Source organism: Branchiostoma lanceolatum, chromosome 1 (genome assembly GCF_035083965.1).
Source record: "Branchiostoma lanceolatum isolate klBraLanc5 chromosome 1, klBraLanc5.hap2, whole genome shotgun sequence".
NCBI classification, from domain to species: domain Eukaryota; kingdom Metazoa; phylum Chordata; class Leptocardii; order Amphioxiformes; family Branchiostomatidae; genus Branchiostoma; species Branchiostoma lanceolatum.
This window is the reverse complement of record NC_089722.1, coordinates 24,990,314-25,014,017: the sequence shown is the minus strand read 5'-3', so window position 1 is coordinate 25,014,017 and position 23,704 is coordinate 24,990,314. Positions and strand designations below refer to the sequence as shown.

Below are 23,704 nucleotides of genomic sequence, written 5' to 3'. Positions count from 1 at the left end.
ATGAGGTATTGGAGTAATACATGTATGTTCTCATTCTTACCCTTCCTCCCCTCAGTTGGATGTACCAGGAGCTTGTTTTCAGCCCCTCTTCCCTGTCAACAACACTAAGAGCAGAACAACAAAGGTAAGCATTATTCACAACTCCTATACTCCTATTTCCTTAGTTACAATTGAGATTTTTTGGTGAAGATTTAAATAACATTTTTTTTCATTATCTCAATTTTATTTGTGGCCATGTAGGTGATCTACTTGAAAATTTTCTCGGTTCTAGTAGCTTTGACTTTGCTGTTAAAACGATAGTAATAACACAATGGAAGGCAGAATGTGTTAATGGCTGTAAGAAGTCATATCTAAAACATTTAAGTTAAAAACATGGCAAATATTTCAATATTTACAGTACTTTTATAAGAATTCCTACAAAGATATATGTTTTATCCCCACAGGTGTCCCAGCGCAGCCCCCTCCCCCTGGCCTCAGCTGTGTGTGCCTCAGTAGAGGTGGCTCTCGACGACCACGCCTACCCAGCAGGCCTCAGTCTGCTTCAGTCCACCGTCTCCACACTACGCTATCCCCCCACTCACCTCATACACAGGGTCATGGCTGAGGCTTTACTGGTGAGTGTACTTCTGTTTATTTCTTTGTTTAACATAAAACTGCCTTACCGTAACACACCAGTTTTGTACAGTGAGTGCAAGCTGCTTAAAATTAGATTGTACGGTTTGATCCTTTCATGCTGGAATGGACCCCTACTCCGAGTCAACAACCCTAACCACTAAAACTTTCTGTAATTTCAATCCCTGCCTATCCTTTTTGCTGTTTTACTTCTTACCACCTCTTTTATGTTTACATGTTCACTACTTTTCTCTACCGTGAATAGTGTAGTCTTAAGCATGTTCAGAGTCCCTATGTCTATTGGAAAGTGTGTGTTTGTCCATTGGATGCACAACATCAACCACAGGACCGATTATTACACTTGAAACCAATGAAATTGGTATCTTTATTCAGTGGACTGAATAGTCCTATTGACTATTGTAGCCTTGGTGATTTTATGATGGTATTTTTAAAAGTACATGTACTCTAAATGCAGAAATGTTTGCAGTGGTTTTAGGTTCACAGTTTTCACGGCGATCGTTTTACCACAAAACAAGCAGTATGTAACTATAGCACTGGCACAAACTTAAAACCACCGTGAATACTCCATTTTCCCCTTAGTGCGAAATAAAAACCATGCGAACTTAAAAGCATTTACAGTAAAAAAATAGATGGAATATAAAGGTGCCTCTTTCCCAACAGCAAGCTGAAGATGGTCTTGGAGCAGCCCAGGCTTACCAGGTCCTGAAGCAGATCCAAACCTTACACCCGCCCTCCCACACACCTGTGAACAGTTACCTGTACCTGAAGGCACTGAGACCACCTGTACAGGAACAGGTGGGCAGAGTGAAGGGGAGAAAGGGAAGGAAACAACAGCAGCCAGAGAAACAGAAGGAAGGAGTGGAATGGGACTTTGTCAAGATGGTTATAAGGTATTCTAACAAATTTTACTTACTACTATGTACAATGTTAAATCAGAATGACTTTCAATGTAATTTTACAAAAAGCATCTTATTTCTCATGCGCTCCCTCTCTCCCGTAGAATATTTTAGTACACATCAGCCGTATCCCTATGCAGTATTTTGTTTGGACTCTATTCAATTATTCCTACAGCCCATTACATTGATGTATTTAGCACTTAACTGATAATTGGATTATGACATTATGATGTGTCTCTTAAATGCTTTTTTTCAGTTTTGTATTAAAATTGTATTTGTAGCATGGTAATTCATACTATATGATAGTTTAACTTTCTTTGTTTAACAGAGGTGCCATGGGTATAGCAGACATCCAGACAACAGACGAGACCAGTGGAGGTCCGCTGTACCAGTCTAACTGTGCTCTACTACTGAAATTCCTGGTGTCTGTACTGGAACAGGACTTTATGGCATGGCTGGACAGGTAGGACAAGTTAGATACTTAGCTGGCACCATTTGGAAATGATGGAACAAACTTTCTATTGTGAAGTGTTGGTACTCGGTTTTCCAGTCTTTAGAGAATTACATAGATAGCCAACATCATTTGAAATGAAACAAAATGTGACCCACATCTCTAAATGGACCTTGAGTATAATCTCTGAGCTTTTCGTGCCATGTGGCCTTGCTACAGCCCACATTGCACGATGGGTCACCCCTTCTCTCTTTGGTAATGTGTTGGGTTCTTTTACGTGCAGAGTTTTGCTGCTTGAGTCTAAAGCCTTAAGGTCCCTTATACAGTGGGCTGCTGGCTTTTCCTGACCATCCAAAATGACTAATGCATTCCCATACCACATCATCGTGACATGTCCGAGCTGGGGCCAACCCTGCAATCAAACTCCCACCCACACAGTAATGAAAATCCTATACTGTTTACTTAATACATTGCAGTATCCATTCATGTAGTGTTCACCCCTCCTGTTATTGCCCCACAGAGACACCCACAAGCCAGGCACCCCTTCCTGTGTGCTGACCTCCCTCCTGTGGCCATCAGGACACTGTGGGGTCATGACCTCACACGTCACCGACCTGGTCTCACTACTGTTCCACAGTCTACAGAACCAACAGGTAGGTTCTTTAGTAGGTTATATGGAAAGGGGAAGGGAATGGGCAGAGAAAAATAGAGTTGGACTAAGGTAGTTTGTTTGCATGCTTGCTGGCTGGCTGTTTGTTTGTTTGTAGTTTTTTTTTGGAATAAAATAAGATGAAGATTAATTTAATTGGAGATTTCCGAGTTTTCAGTTTGGTTTAACATTATTATAAGTGTAGTTCGACTTGCGTATTAAGACTTCCTAAGGTATTATGTGTGCAATCCATTTTTTTAAAGTTGTTAACTAGTTGCGTTTGTATCCACAGGCTGATATTGCTTGCCTCATCCAGAGCATTGTTGCCATGGCAGCAGAGTGTTGCCAAGCAACTGACAGACAGTTTGGCAGGATGACATCACTGACTGGTAGTTTCAGTATGGGCACCAGTGTGTGTAACCTGGCACAGGAGATAGCAGCTGCTTATCAGAAAGGTATGTAGTTTTGTTACTTCAAGTTCATGCCAAGAGAGTGTTTCTGTTGGAACAGTGAGCTATTTGCACAGTTGGTAACAGTGGGTAATGCAACTTGCACCAATGCAAGTCTGGTCTGAAGTTACGTTCACCACTCCAATTTCACGTGTACATGCACATGGTATTTTAGCCCTGTGAAGTATTGTTTTCTGCTTGTCTTTCTTTGTGTGTGTTTGTCAGTAGCACCTGTGTGTGTGTGTGTGTGTGTGTGTGTGTGTGTCTGTTTGTTTGTTTGTGCATAGGTGTGTTTCCCAGTATACACAATGCAGCATTGCCGTATATTCTCAGTCCGGCTACTTTTGTCTGACTTTCTATAATCTCTGATTGCCTTGTCAGGATGATTGCAATGCAACTGAAATCTAAGTCAGAATGAAATCTGCAAGTCGTCATCTCTGTATGTCTTTATTTACAGAACCAGCCAACCAAACCAAGACTGTCCTGCACCGCCTACTGGAGACCCTGCAACCCCCTTGGCTCAAACTGAAGGTGGCACAGTCCTTGCTAGGCTATTATGACGACAGCCTGGTTGCTAAGGAACAACATGGCTTTCACAAGAAGCCCCTATCACTTAGAAGAGTGGTGAGTTCGATGATACATGCTGTGCAATATAAAGCATAACATTTTGATAAAATTGATAACTTAGCTAGGTTAGTGTCAATTATTATTTACTTTTATTGCATAGTATTAAGCTTTTTTATCAAGACTTTAAGTATGCTTGTAACAGTTCCTCCCTTGTTTCCTTTTAGTATGTCTGTGTTAACTGTAGTTGTAAGTGAAACCAAAAGTTTAATTTTTTTGTCCCCCCAGTTGCTGTGTTACATGTACCTGGTTCCCAAGTCACTGGTCAGTAAACAGACGGCACCAGCCACCAAGGGTAGAGAGAAGGTGCCCCAGGAAAACCCACCCTCTCCAGCCAAGGTCAAGGTGGAACAGGGCAGGCTTCTGAGGAGGGGCTCAAGCAGGGGGGAGCCTCTCAGAACCCTTGTGTGAGTTGGGTTATTGCTTTATTTGTACATTGTTAAGAAAGGAATGATCTGTGGTGCTAGGCTCCTATGAAATTCAAAATGATTTTTGCCTGTCCAAAATGCTGCTTAATCTTATACACATTGAGGAGTCAACCATCAAGTCTTGTGGTTGTGAATTGCTATTCATCAAGTGTGACTTCAAAAGTTAAAATGATCTATCATCCCCTCCACAGGGATGCTAATCATGTGAAGCAGCTCCCAGTGGTTGCTGGGAAGAGAAAAGGAAGCTCCACTCCTGAGGCCTCACCAAAAAAGAAGCCAAAGCTGCAGGTGAACAGGAGAAATGTCAGAGGTAAGTCTTTAGCAGGGATGTCTCAGCAAAAACTAAGACAACCAATTAAAAGTAAAGATAGAAAAGAAAAGAATGTTACACAAATGTTTGTTGGATACTCCAGCCCTTGCCAGGGACGTTGTTTTTGTAAAAGATCTTGAATGTTGATCTCATAGTTTTACTAAAAATGACATTTAATGTTGTGTTGTGTTGTGTTCGAAAATTTGTCCCAGTTTCTAACAATTTGAAAAACTTTGTTTTTTTTCTTGTTCATGTTCAGGTGAGACACAGTTGCATGTTGCCTGTATCAAGAACAACGTGACCAAAGTTCATGACCTGTTGTCAGTGCCAGGGATTGACGTGAATGCCCAGGACTACGCTGGTTGGACACCTCTGCATGAGGCTTGTAACCACGGGCACATCGAGGTGGTCAAGGAACTGCTGGCCTTCAAACCTCAACCCAGCGTGGCCAGCTTCTTCACGGTCAAGAACAAGGGTAGGACTGGAACTATACTGTCTATCATAAAGTAGAGTGGACTCATTCCTTAAGCTAATCTTTCGCACCGCTGTCATCTCTCAGTAAGACATCTGGAGCCGCATAGTTCCTGTTTAGAACTTTTATTCAGCCTGTCAATCTATTATCTATGTTTTACAAAGTGCTTGGCTGGATAACAAAGTTCTTTGTATACAACCAAGTGTTTTTACCTAGCCGCTGTTTCCATGACCGTCTGTCACCTTCCTCAGGGCAATAATGAGTGGCTCTAAATGAGGAAGGTGACAGAAGGTCACCAAAACGTCAGCTAGGTAAAAATGCAGAGACATTTGTTATCCAGTGACTTACGAACTAGATGAAACCACTGACAGACAGTTCATAATCATAGCTGGTTTGATCATTATTTCTTGTAGATCATCTTTTCATTTGTATTTCCAGATTCACCAGTGAAGCTGTCGTCTGCCCTGGACCTTTTAGCAGCGCCCCCTGACGGCACGACAGCCCTGCACGATGCTGTGGCGAATGGACATGTGGTGGTGGCCTCAATGCTACTGGAGGCAGGGGGTAGGTTCTCTAATGTTCCTAATAGCTCTAGACTAGACTATGACTTGGGTGGTAAATTTGTATCCAGAAACAATCCACTTTTTATTTGTAGTAGCCAATATGTTCCCTTTTCAAACATTTCTGCTTTTTTTTTTCAAAAGATATTGGAAACCACGGATGCAAAAAAACCTACACAAGCTAAGAATTAAATTTCAGGTGGTTTTTTTTTCAGGCAAGACACTTTTGTCCAGAAAAAATGCAAACGGCCAGACTCCCTCTGACCTGGCTGTCAGTGAGGAGATGAAGGCAGCCCTAAAGGCCCCTGCCAACCCAAGGAGGAAACCCCAGGCACCCACTAACAAAAGCCTGAAATACGCAACAACTCCTGCAGCTCCAAAGGACACTCCTGGTGTATCGAACAGCAAGGGACTCGGTCAGTACGTTTGTCAGGCAGACTTTGACAGGGTATTGGGTCGTGGAACGAAACAGACGACAACCAGCGAAGACTGCGAGAGGTTTGCAACTATCGTATCTCATTTGACGCGAGCGTACGTCCGCGTCGAACAGCTCCAACCAATGAAGAAGCAACGTGAGAGACAGTTGGAATGTGGCTCCAACAAAAGCGGCTCTTCGGTCTGTTCCTACTCCAACGGGAGGTTCAAGGGAGCAAACTCCTCGCCTATATCACCTGTGGTAGTGTTACAAGACATCATGCAGAAGGTGAAGTCAGAAGAAGCAAAGGGAGTTGAGGAAGACCTCACCTCGTACATGGACATGGACCAGTACTTACTGGGGCACGAGAGGCACTTAAAGATGCTAACAGGACAGAAGGGGGAGATGACGGACTTTTGTAGAACAAGGTTGATGGAGATTCGCTTGTGTTCATGAGATGTATTCTGTCAGATGTTGATTGTATTCTACTGAACATTACGTGAAACTGAAGTTTTGCAAGAGCAGTGATATTTTGAGAAGATTCTCAAGCTCTCACTATACATGACTCCCAGAAGGATGCAAGAAAGTGCTTTTATTTTTTTTGTAAATATGAGCCATATTTAAGACTTTGTTGATAACAAGGACTACTTAAGATATTAATACTACCTTATGTAGCATGTAGAACATTGTTTTAAGATAAAACATTCGGTATGTAGACATTGTTTATAAGCAGATTAACTCATGCATATCCTCATGGCTAATGGATTATGAAAAGGCCAACCAGCAATATTTTATGTTCTTATCTATTACCTTTTCCTTGCTATAGTTGTTTTCTATTGACAACTGTGTTTTGCTTACTAAGCAGACTTTAGTTGATACTGATAGAGGTTTATTTAGTAAGATAACTACATAATCTGTAGTATTTTAATGTTAGACTTTTACTTAGGACTTTTAGTATATTTTAGCTTGTTTCATTTGATAGATTGCATGCATAAGTTTCATTTAAATATTTCAAGGTTATAACTGTTACATTTCAAGTTTTTAGAGATAGAAATTATGCCCAAATGATAACATGTTTTGTATTTATTATCCTTATTGATATTCTGAAGAATAAAATGTTTATGGACTTAAGCATTTTTTGTATTTTCATTGGTGAAATCCTGTGTTATTTTTCTATCATTGGTAGAATGCTGTCTATGTCAGTCTTATTGCTGTCTTATTTTTAACATGGCATCCGACCTACTTCTGTTTGTGACTGTGATGCCGCAGCGTGTAGCATTCTCCAGATCGCATAATTTTTTTGCTCAAATCCCGGTAAGTTGAAAGTTCAGTGCTAGTATGTACTACCATTGAGGTAGTGTAACTGGGGTGACAATCCTTCATACCAGATACTGTTAGTCACTGATACAAAGGACTGCTATTTTAATGACTCTAACAGACTTACAACGACTCTATCAACACTAGCCAAGTACTGGCGGTTTGTTTTTGTATGTTCCTGGTGGTGTTCTTCCAGTTATTCAAGCCATAGCTATGGCCAGAATCTTTCATGTTACTCTCATCATGTTACTCTCTTACTGTCACATAGATACATAGTGCTCAACCCAACTCAACTATCTGTGGGTAGCTGCAAAGTTGAAATTTGAAACGACCAGTCTGACCATAATCCTGTCATAGGAAATAGCTATATGGCCCAGTGTACTAAACGTCTACCCAAACGTGGACTAACGTCAATCATTATCTAATTTTGTGCTAGAAATGTGCTTGGCAGAGACACTATGGGTCTAAAGTATGCGAGGTTGACAACATGATTCATGATGGGTTATATAACAATCCTTGTTAGCAAAAAATGTGTTTCACTCATGACTTCACCGACCATTGCAGACTAGGCTTGTCCTGTCAATATAGGCAGAAGAGGACACTGAAACAGGATAGCTTTACAATGTGTTGTTCTCTGGTCAACATGTTGAAAACAACGTCATGCTAGAAAGGCAACATTTGCAAGCAAACGCTGGATATTTCACTTCCACAATACAAAACCGGACTGTCATCATTTTGACCGAAATGCAGAAGTGTAGCTAAATAACCACAGGAAAAGTGATGTCTTATTATGGTAATGGGTGAAATATGAAAATGACAACGTTTGTATATTAGGTTTCCCTCTGCGTGCAGACGGAGGCATGTTCATATTCAGACGCATACGTGACGTTCGGATCAAACGTTAAACTTTTACCGTCCATTTACCAGACGTCGGAAACGTTTAGACTAATAGTATTGTTCAAAAGCTGCAAAGTATGTACAGATGCTTTCTGAAATCCAGCTCAAACGAATATATTCGGGTGCCTAGTTTGTATTGTAAGATCATTTTCAACCTAGGTATGAAATGTTGTTTGCTTGCAGAGTAATAAAATTGCGGGACTACCATATTGGGAATACGTTGTGCTTTAACCCTGTTATAGATGCCGTTTTTTCCTGCCCTATTCTCAGGAAAAGGACTTCATAAATCACCGTTTTATCCCACCCGCATGTCTGTCACACGTATAACACCCAGCCATAGCTCCCATACCGGACATGTCCCCACAATAAGCCGGGCATATTCCTGTCAGTCACCGAACACCCGACTCGTCTTACCCTCCGGTAAACGACCTTTCTAAATATTGAACCGGCCGCTATGATACGTCTGCAGGAATTTGTGATTGTATTAAAAGTTTTGGGTGTTGTTCAGGGGTGGGTCTCGGAGAAGGGCTAAGCTTGTGCGGGACTTGTACAGACATGGGCTCGGTAGACTACGTGGGGGCTTCCCGCCCGGTTGTGAATAAGGAACCCGGCGCTGTCGAAGTTGGCTTGACCAGAGGCGGGATATCTGGTTTTCGTCTGGAGGTCTTCGGAACGCCACAACCTGTACTGCGATGGTAAGTGGATCTTCTTTCCTTCTCTTTATCAAGCCGGTTAACATTCGCAATGTCCTTCAATGGTTCTTACGCAAAGCGCTTTACTTTTTGGACTTACAATGTTTTCTTCCCTGATGACCCACATCTTCTGATGACAAATCAACTACGCTTGTATTTTGTCGGTGTATTAGATATTTCTGTACATTATCACTTCTATTTATACCTCTCTATGCTGTTTATCATCAAGGCCAAGTTTAGAAGAATTATGACATAATCTCTGACGGGCTGAGTTTATTCTCTCAACATATATCACTCTTCATCCAAACGTAGCAATCGGTGTTAGACTGTTAGTGGTTTAAACGCATTGATAACTTTTTATTCAAAAGTCTCATAGTTGTTAAGCTTGCATATAGGAATTCTTCATCGATATTCAGATCCATACCGATATAGAACATTCTATGAGTCATATATATATATTAGGACGTACGTGGAAGAGTACGGTACATGGAAGTATGGCAAGGTCATGATGAACATTTGATTTGTCAAAGTTTTACCTTCAAACATAGCCAATATACAATAAAAAGTAACGTTTAGAGTAAATGTTGGATATCACCCAGACGTCTCCCACGTTGCTATTAATTTTTAATGTCTGATCTCGTAAAATGAACAATTTTAGTCCATGATAACGATGTTTGTGAACCTGCTGACCATAAGTCACTGCATCTGTATTTTTGTGAAGTAGGTCAAATTTGATGAGCGCAAGTTGATAATCCTTGTCGCCATGAGGGAAGCTTTGACACCCTGTGTTTTGGAAGGTTGGAAGTTTATTTTAGTGTCTCACAAACACAGTTATCGATTACATGTTCCAACAGTTCATGTAACAGAACCAGACGGTCGGGGTACATGATATGACACCCCCTGCGTGCAGACGTGTCACTGGACTCTTATAATTCATCATTTGTTTTTCATTTATTTATTCAATTATACAAGGAAAATACACTCATATAATTCATCTTTGAGTTTCATTCTGTGAATCTGTGACCTGGCTAATAATTACCTAAATTGTAGCTATCATAATCCAATACTTCATATAGACTTGAAGTTTATAACAATTCAAATTTGCTGCGCCACAGATGACTGACTACTATAGTCAATCAAATTTGTAGCTGAAACCGCAACACACGATTGGCAAGAGGGTAAAGGATAGACAGAGGCAGAGGCAGAGGAATGAACATATATATATTTGGACTTCGTTGAAAATATTTTGATGGTTGATAGACTATTCTATTGCATTGGTAACATACCGTTTATACTGCCCCGCCCTACACTGGAACGGAATCATATGTCGCATTGTATACGTGTGGGGTCCGGGGTCCTGAATGTACGTGCCACAAGGTTAAGGTTAAGGTTACAGGGTCTTGTATGTACGTGCTACAGGGTTATAGGGTCCTGCAACTGTAAGTGCCGCAGGCCTAAAGGTTTTAGTGTCTTGTATGTAAGTGCCACAAGGTTGCGGTGTGCACGCGTCAAGAATCAGGAAGTCCCGTGAAATATGTAGCTAGGTGTCATGAAAGGCAACTTGACACCGGTGAAATGTATTGCCTTATCAGTTTGTACAAGAGACCGTTGTACGATTTTATCTCTAAGCAACGTTAGCGAGAAAGAAAAAACTTTTTATCGACATAAGTAACATGATATACTTGTGTATTGATCATGATATCACCCGTGTATTATTCATTTTCTTTTCATGGTGAAGGTTTTGCTTGTGTGTCCGTGTAGCTATGCTGAGGATGAGTGGAAGATGTTTACCTTCGCTGAGAAGGTTATGCAGAGGGTAGCGTTTGTGTGTGTGTTTGTGTGTTTGTTTGTTTGTAACGTACAGCATAACTCGAGAAGGCTTGGATGGATTGTCTTGATATTTGTTAGGTGGGTAGGTCTTGATGAGACTAGAAAATGATTAGATCTTGAGCCCCCTAGCGGCTTGTTACGGTACTGCAGCAGAACTTCCTGTTTCGATATCTCGTGTTCTGGACAAGCTATGGAACTGATTTTTGAGTGGTAGATAGCTCTTTGGACAGAGAGTAAGTGGTATAGGTTTGGGCCCCCTAGCGGCTTTTTTGGAACTGCAGGATCAGGTTTTGGTTCAGACTTTGAAAGGGAATAACTCTAGAAGGGCTCGATGGATGGTTATGATTTTTGGTAAGTAGATAGCTTGAGTGATGATGTACATGATTAGATACTTATTATGCAAATCAGTATGTAATTTGCATAATTAATGAGGAAAGTTTATACATCTGCCAAATTCCACGATAGGACTCTCAAACATGTGACATATGTAACTGAAGAAGAGAGAAATATTGATAGATGTCAACTATGCAAATGAAGACCTCATTTGCATAATTAATGAGAAAACACTATAACTCAAGATGGGCTAGATGGATGGTAATGATTTTTGGTATGTAGATAGCTTACGTGATGCTTTGTATGATTGGACGATAATTATGCAAATCAGATTCTAAGAGACAATTTTAAAAACCCACTGTGTTCCATGATATGACTATTGACATATGTGACATTTGTTACTGAAGAATTTGATACATAAAAATATGCAAATGTAGGCCTAATTTGCATAATTAATGAGAAACTACTATTAATTTCGGTAAATGATGGCAATTTCATACTTGTGTCATTTGGAAGTTATGTGAATGTGAACATCGTTGAATCAAATTATGCTAATAAGGACTCCATTTGCATAATTCAAGATAAATGTTACTTTGTTAGCATAACCTTCTTTGTTAAGCTCATACTTTTTTTGGGGGTGAAGATGATCAACTGGTATGATTTATAATTGATGACAATCACTCCTGATACGTCAGTCATAAAGGTTAAAATCATTTGGCGAAGGTATGAGGTCGTGGAACTCTAGTTTTTTCTCTTTTTGTTAAAGAGATGAGATTTCTGTACAGATTATTATGGAATAGGAACAACACAGATAAAATTTCGAAAGAGAACTGTGCATTTAAATTCATCTTTCATGTATTTTGAATAGCAAAAAGATGCTTAGTATCGATAACAGGTTGTTCTATATCTCAGGGATCCTGGGCATGGTGTTGGTCAGAAGACGGGCACAGTAGCCCCGTCAGACGAGAGCGCCACCACCCCCTACAGCAAGTCTCTTTGGCGTCGGTACCGCACCATGGGCGGGCCTCCCTCGGGGACATACAGGCCCCCACCCCCGCCAGAACCTGACTGCAAGCCCGGGCTCTGGAAGGGGTACGGTCAAATCTTCTCAGGAGACTACGATTCGTACGACTACGGAGCCTACAATGCCTGGTTGGAGGATAGGTGAGGAGTATTAGGAAAGATAACTAGTAACTATTCTATCCAATTGAGAGACCTGATCGACAATGATATCCTTAATTTTAAGGAACGTATTTCCTTCCCTACAATTGTCGTTATCAAACTATTTGTTGACGGCATCCATTGCAATAATAGACTGGAGTGATCTCCAAGCAGATATTGGTAGGGCAGATCGCGGAACGTTCTCTAATTGCCCTGTTTGATCGCTGTCATATCGACGGGACTATCACAGAACGTCACCGCCTTTCCTCCCTGTATACGTATCTACTTAGAGATTAAACTAGCTGACGTCAGTTAAGTGTAGATATGTTCGTTCGATTCCTTGTCTCCCAGGTACAAGTACCAGTGGTCCCGGGACTACTCCCACCACGGCCCGCCCGACGCCCACCCCCGCTGGCGCAGCCACCGCAAGGACGTCTGGATGGACGAGAAGGAACCGTCCCGTGTGCCTTTGCGCCAGCAGATTCTCGAGGTTGGTTACTCGTCGGTCATTTTAGATCCTTCGGGAACATCCTCCTGTATCCTGTATATGTAAAGTGGGATAACAACTATTTCTGAACCAGTGAGATCAATTTTGGTTCCACCAGGACGACTCAGACATTTTTTTTTAATTTTGCGTCTGTGGGTTTGTTTACAGGATAACTTAAAATGTCTCCATGGATGTTTTTAACGATAGACAAGTCTAGTCCTGAGAAAGAGGTGGATAAGATTTGGGTGCAGTCCCCTAGCAGCTTTTATTTGAACGCCAACATGATGCATACATTTGCTATTGGCTGACCGCTAAAACTGATATATGGTCATCTGCCTAATCCATCTAGTAACTCTTACAGCACACCACTTGAAAGACGGATGAAATACAACTGTATTGCACAACCATATGCATCAACAGCTTCTCGAGTTATGTAGATACACAGCCCGCTACAGTACCGGAGGAAAACGCCAGCTCAGGTGAACCATTCTCGAACTTGAGTCCTCCGTCCCCACAACCGCTACTCACCTACCAAATATCATGTAGATCCATTCACATGTTCTCGGGTGATGCTTTTTTTTTTCACTGAAGAGAACTCACTCACTCAAGAGAACACATTTTATTAAAAAACAAACCATCTTGGGTTACATTAATACTGGCAATATTTGTCAACATGAATGGCAAATACAGCAATTCATCATCATATTTGTGAATTATCAAAATACGTGCGATACTGGTGAGGCCGCAGGCCTTTAGTGAGTTGTCGGGAACATGCGGAGATACTTTGATTTAGCATACATTGAATTTTAACTTTCTCAGCTTTAAACCAAGTGCACATTAAATTTAACTTTGCTTACTTTTAACTTAGCACACATTGAATTTAACTTAATCAACTATTACTAGACAATATTATTCCTCTGAACCGCTAGTGTCAGAGATACAGCAAAGTCGTCTGCAAACCCTTCTAAAACCGGCGAAAAGGCGCCGAACCTTGCTTCTAGCATTCAAGTTCGCTTTGCTCTTGGTTTGCTCATGTCCATATTTGTCACTATCTTCCGAGCTCAAACGATCGTGTGAGTCTGACTCTGACACTCTTCGGTTGCTGAAGGGTACCCCATCCGTGGTCAATCTAACATCTGAACTTTCCGATGATGTGCCCGCTAGCTTGTATGCTGGCGTCGATGGACTGATGCTATTGCCATGTGCACGTCTACGTTTCTTTTCTGAGTACTCGCTGTGTGCTTGTGGTACATATCCGTGACCGTCGTTCACGATGGAGTGCGTTGCGCTGGTCAGAGACTCCGACACGTCACCCATGCCCTCATGAACAGGTGATGCTGCTGACTTGTTAATCTTCTTATCGTCAAACTCAGTCATCTGTTCCTGCTTATCTCTGATGAGCTGTGGAAGCCTGTCGGATAACTCCTCCTTGTCGTCTTGTTTTGTCACACGTGCTTGTTTCACTGCTGAAAGTCCAGCAAGCATCTTGTCTCTACGGGAATCCAGACTATATGTCCGCCATGTCCGCTTCCGAATGCGACGCTCCTCTTCCTTCATACGTTTCCTACATCCGTCTCTCATCGCCTTGACGGTTTTCTTAGACTCCTCCGTTCTAAGACTGATCTTCTCCTGTTTGTCTTTCAATGACAAGTGTCCGTCTTCAGTCTCCAGAGCCTTCAGGATGTCGTCGATGGTGTACAGACGATCTGTGTCGTTAGGCGGCGCTTCTAACTTCTCGTCGACAGGTGCGTCTTTTGTCACCTCCATTTCTGGGATGGAGATCGGTTCCACACCTTTACTGCCGGGAAACTTTGGTTGGTCTGTAACCTCACCAAGTCGTTCTCTTTTGAACTGTTGCAACCCTTCTTCTATGTCGTCCACCATGTGCAACGTCTGGGTCCCACTGTCTTCATTATCAGCTGAATGTTTTAGTTGGTAGGATCTTGACAGCTTCCACAGACGATCATAGTCTTCCAGGATGAGCTCCCAGTTGGCCGGCTTGGGGACTTGCTTTGGATGGCGAAAGTTATCGTAGATCGGTCTTGTTGCAAGAGGAGGATCTTGTGCTCCTGCCTTTGGACTGTAGTCGTCCTCTTCACTTATAGAGAACAGAACTGTTTTCACGACGACCGACATGACGATGCTAAGTTGTCGCAGATTTGGAGTCCAGCGTATGACTGAAAGTCAAGCTCTCCCAACACAAGATCACGCCTCTTCTTTTACTGACTGACGGCGCAGATTGTCTTGTTGGCAACACTGCAACAGTCAGGCTAGATGGCATGTTCTACAACACACTACGTCTAAACAATGGAGTGTCGCCATGGAGACGGTTGTTCGATAAAACGATGGTAGGGTATTCTCGAACACGCGCGATCCGCTTAAGCGTTCGATGGACCAAGGACATTATTTTTAAGTCCTTGTCTATGGACAAGTTTATCAATATTGTATGCCATATAGTATATTTAAAGATTGACACAAAACTTCGTGGTAAATATTGTAATGGCGTTATAAGCACGTACAGTTCATGAATCATCATAAAAATTCTGGTGCTGATTTTTAGAAAGCATGGCTTTCATTTGAAATATAGGTTATTGTCGACTTTGAAATAAGGGAGCGCAGCACTCGTATAGAAAATATTCACTCCGTTATTGAGACGCGGCTCCTCGCACGTTCTACCTCGTGAGCATGAAACCAATGGCCATGACCGTCTTGTTATCTCCATGAAAATTGAGATATTGTTTTTGGCGTGTCTGTACGTGTGTGTGTGTTTGTGTTTCAGGATGTTTGTAGTCAGCATAACCCAAGAACGTCTGGATGGATTGTAATGATATTTGGTATGTGGGTAGATGTTGAAGAGGTAGATCATTGTCGATTTTGGCCCCCCTGGTATGTTACCTTGGTACTGCAGCACAACTTCCATTTCTTGTATCATTTGAACTGAACGTGCTATGGTTTTTGGTGGCAGATAGCTTGTGATGTAAGGAAGAACTGAGGTAGGTTTGCCCCCCCCCCCCCTAGTGGCTTGCTCTGGAACTGCTTTGGCGGTTTTTGTACATCTTCAAAGGAGAATAACTGAACAAAATTAAAGGACCGACGGATTTCCATGATATTTAGTATGCTGGTAGCGTAGTCAGTTATGTACATAATAAAGTGCATATTGTCCAAATTATGACTTAATTTGCATACCTAATGAGGAAAATCTATATTTACAGTGTTTTTTGCATTATAGGACTCATGCAAGTTGTCGGGTGATGCTCTTGACATACATACAGACCCAGCCCCACCATGACGTAATTGAAAACATATCCTTCTCGGTGAAGGTAATAAATAGAGCTGTTCACTATTTCAGACCCAGGACGAGATTGACCGCTCGTACACGTACGAATGGAAGCGGTACCTGGAGTCGAGCTGTCGCGCCACACCCCGGGGCCGAGACTACTCCTGGATGCACGAGAGTCCCCGCACGGCGACCCGCCAGGCCCTCATGGACCACCCCGCCGCCTTCCTGCACCGCCCCCGGCCCAAGTGCATCGTGGTGCAGGGCAACGAGGCGTACTTCACCTGCGCCGTGCAAGGCAGCCCCGAGCCGACGATAGAGTGGTTGAAGGATGATCAACCGATAAAGGTAGGTTATATGGTGATGTCATCAGCTAGTACGCACATGTCATTCTTTATGATTGACAACCGTCCCCAGTGGTATTTTCCAAGCAGAAGCTCGGCCCCGACTTGTTTTTGACGTCTTTTTAGGCGTTTTTATCGGTTTTTCTATTTTGGCAGGGTTTTTTTTTCATCAGACAGTTTGGCCCGATTAAAAACTCATAAAAAGACGTCAAAACAAGCCAGAGCCTAACCTCTGCTTGGAGAGTACCCAAGTGGGGATAAATATCCACAGAAGAAGTCACTGTTATCTATCTTATACTGTACGTGTAAAGATCAAGAAGAGAAAATTCTATTAGATATAAATTCATATATCGTCTGTTGGGTGCGATGATTAATATACATCTATTTGATGACCAGAATCAGCTTTTTTTGTTGGAAATTACTAGTATATCCTAGAGAAAATAATTTTGGACGATGAAACGATCCCCTCCATCCTCGCACAGATTGACGGTGAGAAGTACAAAGTGAACCTGGCGCAGGGAGTCTGTACGCTGTACGTCAGGGAATGTGACGTCGATGACGCAGGCACGTACACAGCAGTGGTCACCAACCAGCTGGGATCTACCAGCTGCAACACTGTGCTGCAAGTGGCAGGTGAGGCGGGGCCTAGATAACTCTGTATCTTTGATTCCCAAATTTATTGCAATACATGTATCTAAGAATGTTATAGCATAAAACACACACTGTTGGGAATACATGGTAAGAACTAGAACTGCGTTTGCCAAGTTTAGCACGTGACCCGACAGTCTTCCACAAGATGGATTACATAAACTGTCTTATTGGATGTGCCTGACCCATTACCGGAGTCACGTGTCCACATGGTCACGTGGTAGGAGTGATGGGTCATTCATCTTGAAGAAGGAAGTAGCCTTGTCTGAAAAAAACGGCAAATCGCCATTTTCTTTGTGTTAGGTCTGAAGTTTAATTTCTAAAAATGAAATATTCCATGATTGTCCAGAGTCGAGTGAGGATTTGTGGACGCAGCCTGACTGGTGCATCATGGGAGGCCTGGTGGGGAAACCGATGAAGAAGAAAGAGAAGGAGGAACCTCCGCCTCCTCCTCCGCCCGAGCCCAAACCCGAGCCCCCGAGGGAACCCACCCCGCCGCCCGAGCCCAAGGAACCGAAGAGGACACGGTCGCTGTTTGACGAGAATCTGAGGAAAGAGTTTGTTGCTAAGGAACGGGAGGAGGCAAGGATTGAGGTCACTTTTACAGGTAGGCAGATAGGCTCGTTTGTTATCTAGAGGATACAAAAAGTAATAACCAAAATAGATTTGATTCTGAAAGTCAAAGTAAAAGATAATTTTTAAAATGAGTAGGAAACGTTGGGTGTTGATTAAGGCAAAATGACGGGTTTTGTGTTTTATCAATCAAATCATTTATATAATGAATTTACACGTTGCTCATAACGTGTGTACGATTCACTAATATGTTAATTACCGTGTCACAGATGAATCTTCATACGACAAAATCACATAATTTCTTTTCTCACCGTTTGTATGTGACCAGCCTCAAGGCAGTAGCAAAGTATTTCAAAATTGGGAACATGTGAGACAACACGTTTATAAAAGTTGCAGAGGGGAATGTTCAGCATTTGCTGGCAAATGTCGTCAGTTATCCCTGGTTTTCCTGGCAGGAGACGTCCCGGATGAAGTAGTCTGGGAACAGATGGGGAAACTAGTGGCGGAGAGCAAGACTAAAGGGATCAGTTTTGAACGAGACGGCAACACCTTCGCCCTGGTTATCAAGGTCAGTGTCATGTATACGCACAACAGGCTGAACTACTTAAATACTGCTGCAACTATCCTTATCATGAGGTCGTGTGGCGTAACGGTTGGGTGTTCGACCCAGAACACAGCGGTCCGGGTTCGAATCCCCTGACACCACCGATGTTGTGCCATTGGGAAAGGCAATACACGACTTTCCTCACTCCACCCAGGTGTAAAAATGGGTTATTGTTGTCTGTACTTGGCACTGTTGATATCAGTTATAAAAACGTGAGTGCAGTGTAACTTTGTCCTTGTCTGCGTAAAGCAACAAAGATTATAAAGTTGTGACTTACAGCAGAGGCAAAATCACAGCTCACAAATTTGTGAATTTCGATTCAATTTTCTAAACGGCAGCAATTGCAATTGCCATTTTTCGTCTTTTGTGTTTTTGTTTCTCAGGACGCAACCATGAAGGATGCAGGCGAGTACACGTGTGTTGCGAGGGACAAGTGGGGGAAAAACAAGCAAGCGTTCAGGCTCACGATGAGTGAGTGTTATAACAATTCATATGTTTACAGTTCAGCAACTAAGTTAGTAGACTAGTAACTCCTTCTATCAATTTTGTTCAGATTGCATGTCTTGCCCTTTGTAGTTAACTAATTGTTTTAGCAGAACTACTGACCGAAACTCTCTAAATTTGCAACTCAGCAATACTTAAGAAAACAGCTTTTAACATCAACTCTACATCATCGGACCGAGCAGTGTGGTAAAATTTGAAGTGTCATTTACACTTTAAGGGAAGCGCATGTAAAGATTAAAACATTAAGCAGTAATACCTTAGCCTCTGTCAGACTCCACAGGTCGCTTGGCTCGGAAAACAGTAGAAATTGGCCAAATAGACCGTGAGATAACATACCCGAGGTCGCAAGCTATATTTCCTGCTAACTCTTTCGGCATGTCATCTGTATATTTCGATTTTTCTACTATTTTGTTCAGGGACCTATGGAGTCTGGTAGAGGCTAATAATATACATGTATATCTTCTTGTGTGCACTTGGAATCTGAAATCATGTTTTCAAATGCAGAAAAGGGCGGCGTGCGTAAGCTGGCCAAGCCTGAGTGGTTCCTGGTGCCGGAGTCCATCAGTGTCGCAAAGGGCTCCCCCGCTAAGTTCTACTGCGAGGTGGACGCCGCACCCGCACCCACAGGTGAGTCAGCTACTTTTCCCGCTCGCTTTTCATTTCCAGGTTCCACGTAAAGGCTGCTTGCATGACAGTACGGTTGAAATATGAGTCTCTTAACTATTAGTATTATCCCAGGCTATAGCAAATATCTAGAGCCTACATCATCAACAAATATTTAGATTTTCAAGGGTATATCAGATTTATCTAACTATCTACTGTTACAGTACACTACACAGACGCCCAGACAGCATAGCTTATTTTCGAGAATCAACAATTAAAGGGACAAATACAAATACGTAAATAAAATTGCGCATAACTAGATTCCAATAAATTTTAACTAAATGATCATTAGAATCAGCCATACAACCCAATTAAACATCGTTAAATGTCCTTACATGAGTACATACAATACAGTTAAATCATAATAGTTCAGAATTTTTTGTGTGCAAGTTTCTATGTATATCAGATTTCCATTATATCAGTTGGCAAGTACATCAGATTTGTACCTCCACGTTCTGAAGGCTATGGACACCGTGCAATGATGTGATCTTTCTTCCCCTAGTTGACTGGGTTCACAAGAAGAAGACGCTGATGGGAGGAGGCCTGTACACGATCGAACACAAAGGCCGTGTGTACAAACTGGAGATCGGGAAGGTGACAGAGCGCGAGGCTGGCGACTACAAGGTCATCGCACACAACTCCATGGGTGAGGTCACCAGTGACTTCAAACTCACGCTCAAGTGATGTCACTTCCGCTTCCGTTAACCAATTCAATTGCGCTATAAAATCCTCTTCCATTTGAAAAATAGACAGACGTAATAGTCATACTACACTGGGAAAATCCCCCACGCTATAATTTTGAAGCGATTGACCTACACGGCAGCGATAGCGCTTTGTAAATTTGTTAGAAGATCTAGAGCGAAATTGGTTAAGAAGAGGCGAAATGTGAAGAAATGTTCTGTTGCGTGACGTGTACTGACTTTAGACAGGTATATCGTGAACGCTTATATTTGTAAGATTGACCCACCAGCTCGACGTATCGGTCTTAACTTTGGTAACTTCCTTGTCTTTGGATCGTTTCGGCAATAATTTATAGACTTGAACAAGCACAATTAGATGAGTGATACAGAACATAGTCTACTAGCTATGGATTGGCATTAAAACTGTAGAAGAGAAACTAATAATTTACAACGCCAGAGCCTTTTTTGTTCTTTACATTAGATACTTGCCATCGGTTTAAAGAACAGTTAGGCTGGAATGATAGACATGTTTTCAGGCTTGTTTTGGATTTAAGCTTATTTGGCGGCCCATTTCTGCAAGGGCGTTCGGGTGTTAATGCTTTATCCAAGGTAGTTGAAAGACCCCCGTTAACAAAGTGGACCCCTTACTTTCTTGCTTGCGCGTTTAAAACACGTTCTAAGTGAACTCCATGGCAAATAGGTCTGCTCCCAAGCCAAAAACAAAGACCAGCTTTCCAGTAAACAAAGTTGGCCTCCGCTACTAACGTTTTAAGAGTTCACTGCCGTACGCTGACAGACAAAGTGCAACAAATATAATGGTTTGGTCATCACCCAAGTATGGTTAGCTTTTAGATGCTATATACCACGCTTAACTGTATTTGGGAAGTGAAAGTTGAGAAAACACACCGAATAGCCTATCGTTGACAGACGGACTACAGTCGAAATCTTGAAGTATGTAGTCACTACTTAGGGCTCTCATTTGTTGTCAGTTTAGGCAGAAGTGTTTCTAAGTGCTGACATTCGCGACTCTTTAGAAGACAAAAGTAGGCTAAAGGCGACTTGGGCTGACCAAGTCACGCTTCTAAAAGCCCTTTCACTGGAAGCGAGAGATTGTGTGAACATAGGCTAAAGCTAACGCTACCCTATTGAGGACGGTTGTATTGACCGTTATACATACAGTGAACACCTGAATATATGGTATACTTAATCGCCATACGACCACCGCTACAGGTGTTCTCTCTGCAAAATCGGGTCCACTTTGATTGTATTTTAACAGTAGCCTTCAAACTATTGGCTCAGTCCGATATGATGACGTACTCGTGGTCAAACCCTAAGATGTGACTACTTCTTCGTAATGCAACAAAAACGTGTTTCCATCCCTGTAAGTTTCAACACTATGTTTAAATGATGACGATGCTGTCAAAAATATGCTGGAGGAGTAGCAGTTTTCTTAAGGGTCAATGTCCTTCGTAGCCACATCCTTTTACGTTTTACCTGAACCACGGCGGCCGCAATGTTTTCATGAACATGGCAGAAAAAAAAAACACATAACCAATATTTTTCGTCACGCCAAACAAATAATCATCGCGCGATATTCCAAGTATGTCGGCATCCTGGAAGTTTCCGACCCCTTACTGGCTTCCGTACTATTTGTGGAGTCAGGTTTACCTAAAGTAACAACTACATGTATATTGTGTGACAGGAACTTAACAAAGCATATGATATAGATATAGATGTATATGTATATTCAAACGTCTTCTTTCGCTCGGACCAACATCTTGGAAACATGCTAACTTATTAGTGTCAATATGAACCTGTATAACAGCGATTCTCTACACTTATCAAAACAGAAAACATGTTGTAGTTATTGAACAGAACGATACCAGTTCCACAGGCCAGGCTAGTGTCGACGACCAGATCGCAACCAAACTTGCGAGATGCAAGTTCATTTTTTTGCACACTGCGTTGAAAGCTTTATGTTTTTAGTATGCCAGCGTCTTTACAAAAATACTAAAAGATGTTTTTTTCTTTCTTCTGAAACCATTGTTCCAATGTGTGTCATACTCCCAGACGTAAATATTACGTTTTGCTGGAGTTGTCATGGTGGCTGGCGGATGACGAAGTCGCTGGACCATGGAAACCCCCGAATACCTGCATCAACATCAACATGACCCTGGATTACACAGTCATTGACTCCGGATCATGGTTGTGTCAATGTAAACTGTGGGGTGTTGGGTACCTAACTGTTTTGCGTTTACGTCCCATACCCAAAATACGTGAAATGTAGCTATTTCATTATCACAGTGAGGTACATTTCACATATTTGGTCATTTGATGAGCTAGTCAAAGTAGCTGTTTTGCTGAATATGTTTAATAAATGCCTTTTTCAATGTCAGATGTCAGGAACCGCCGTAACACCGCGTATGGTCTAAAATATCGCGAGGTTTGAAGGTTTACAGCGTGACTGTGAACGTCCAACGCCGTGGCCGTGCCCACTCATTAGCCTGGGTGTCATCCGATTATTACCTGGGCTCATACACTCGCTACCCTGATTTTTTCGGGATAGTAGTGTAGGAGCCCCGGTAGTAATCGGATGGCACCCAGGTTGCCCACTCATAGCCCCACACACACCCCTCGGTGATTTCACTGACCGACGCAAGATACGCCTCAGCACTCCGGTCGTGTCCTGAGCAGACCGCCCATGGAGGGGGTGTTGTGTTTACATGAACACATCCTGGTTCCGAAAAGACGTCAACAAAGCTATGTCTAAGCCTATGACATCATCTCCAAGGCGCGAACTTGACACGCAAACCTGCTCCACCCAAAACCGCAAACTCCTTGGGTTAACGCCAAAGTGGGCTCAAGTGTCGGACGTGGGAAGGTTTTGGGTAACAAGAAAATCCATCATAGAACAAACGCACAGGAACAAACGTGAAATAGCCACTTCTCGGTACATAGCATACTGACATGTCGTCATTATTTGATCCGGCAATTCCAGTAACAGAATGACAAGGACTAGACCGTGAATATGAAATGATACTGTAACATCGTATTCGGCGAGTACACCACCCCGAAAATGGTCGTTCCGGCTTCACTCAAAGAAAAAATGTATATTTTCGGAAGTAGGCGTTTTATAACGTATCCTTATGTTGAGAATGCACCTGGATAATTGTACGACAATTGAAAATAAAAGGGAAAACTCCGTCGAGAAAATCATCATTTTCACAAAATTTGGGGTTTTCGACTTTTTCGGGATCAAGTGTGGACGCGCGCTGAATGCTTGATGTTTATATCTATGTTGATGCATTGGCTGTTCTGTTTTATACATACAGCTCACAATCTTCATGTATTTACAACACAACATAGCACAAAATTGATCTGTGCACCTGCCGTGACCAATGCTGTTTTGATGGGTTTCCTACGTCATCATATCATTCCGCGCTGTCGGATCCGCCCCAGCTGCAGACACGTGCCGTCGAGTCATCAAAATATTGATATTCTCAAGCTTCGTTGTCAGGTTACCCCCCATGCCCTCCCCCGCCACACCCCCAGTCCCCGGTTACCTTCCAAGTAGCGCCGCAGAAAGACCAGGCTTTCCGGGGTCTGAGATGGTCGCTACACCTGTACTAACGTCTTATCCCCGATTAAGAACCCTATCAGCAAGACCTCAGGCTCTTATGTCAAGTGTATTAGTGACTCGTTAACTTCTATTAGTTACAAATCCGTTACAAGCCCCGCTTACTTGTTCAGAATTTCTTTCAGTCTATAATAATCATGATTTTCGAAAATCATCGGACGCCCTAAAAT

The 23,704-nt window shown here is 42.3% G+C and overlaps 2 protein-coding genes across 2 annotated transcripts; both read left to right on the top strand.

Moving 5' to 3' along the window:
- The first annotated feature begins 1 nt into the window (after window position 1).
- LOC136444036 (SMC5-SMC6 complex localization factor protein 1-like) lies at window positions 2-7,018 on the top strand. Its single transcript, XM_066441454.1, has 12 exons — window positions 2-124; window positions 444-614; window positions 1,294-1,523; window positions 1,858-1,992; window positions 2,501-2,633; window positions 2,922-3,084; window positions 3,536-3,702; window positions 3,931-4,109; window positions 4,322-4,440; window positions 4,700-4,915; window positions 5,351-5,476; window positions 5,688-7,018. The coding sequence occupies exons 2-12, from the start codon at window positions 597-599 to the stop codon at window positions 6,341-6,343; spliced, it is 2,142 nt and encodes a 713-aa protein (XP_066297551.1). The 5' UTR covers window positions 2-124; window positions 444-596; the 3' UTR covers window positions 6,344-7,018.
- Window positions 7,019-8,576: 1,558 nt separating this feature from the next.
- On the top strand, window positions 8,577-20,353 carry LOC136444040 (palladin-like). Its single transcript, XM_066441486.1, has 10 exons — window positions 8,577-8,796; window positions 11,869-12,120; window positions 12,469-12,607; window positions 15,954-16,229; window positions 16,708-16,858; window positions 17,223-17,480; window positions 17,902-18,014; window positions 18,434-18,521; window positions 19,059-19,181; window positions 19,720-20,353. Exons 1-10 carry the CDS (start codon window positions 8,657-8,659, stop codon window positions 19,899-19,901), a joined length of 1,722 nt encoding a protein of 573 aa, XP_066297583.1. The 5' UTR covers window positions 8,577-8,656; the 3' UTR covers window positions 19,902-20,353.
- Window positions 20,354-23,704: the final 3,351 nt, after the last annotated feature.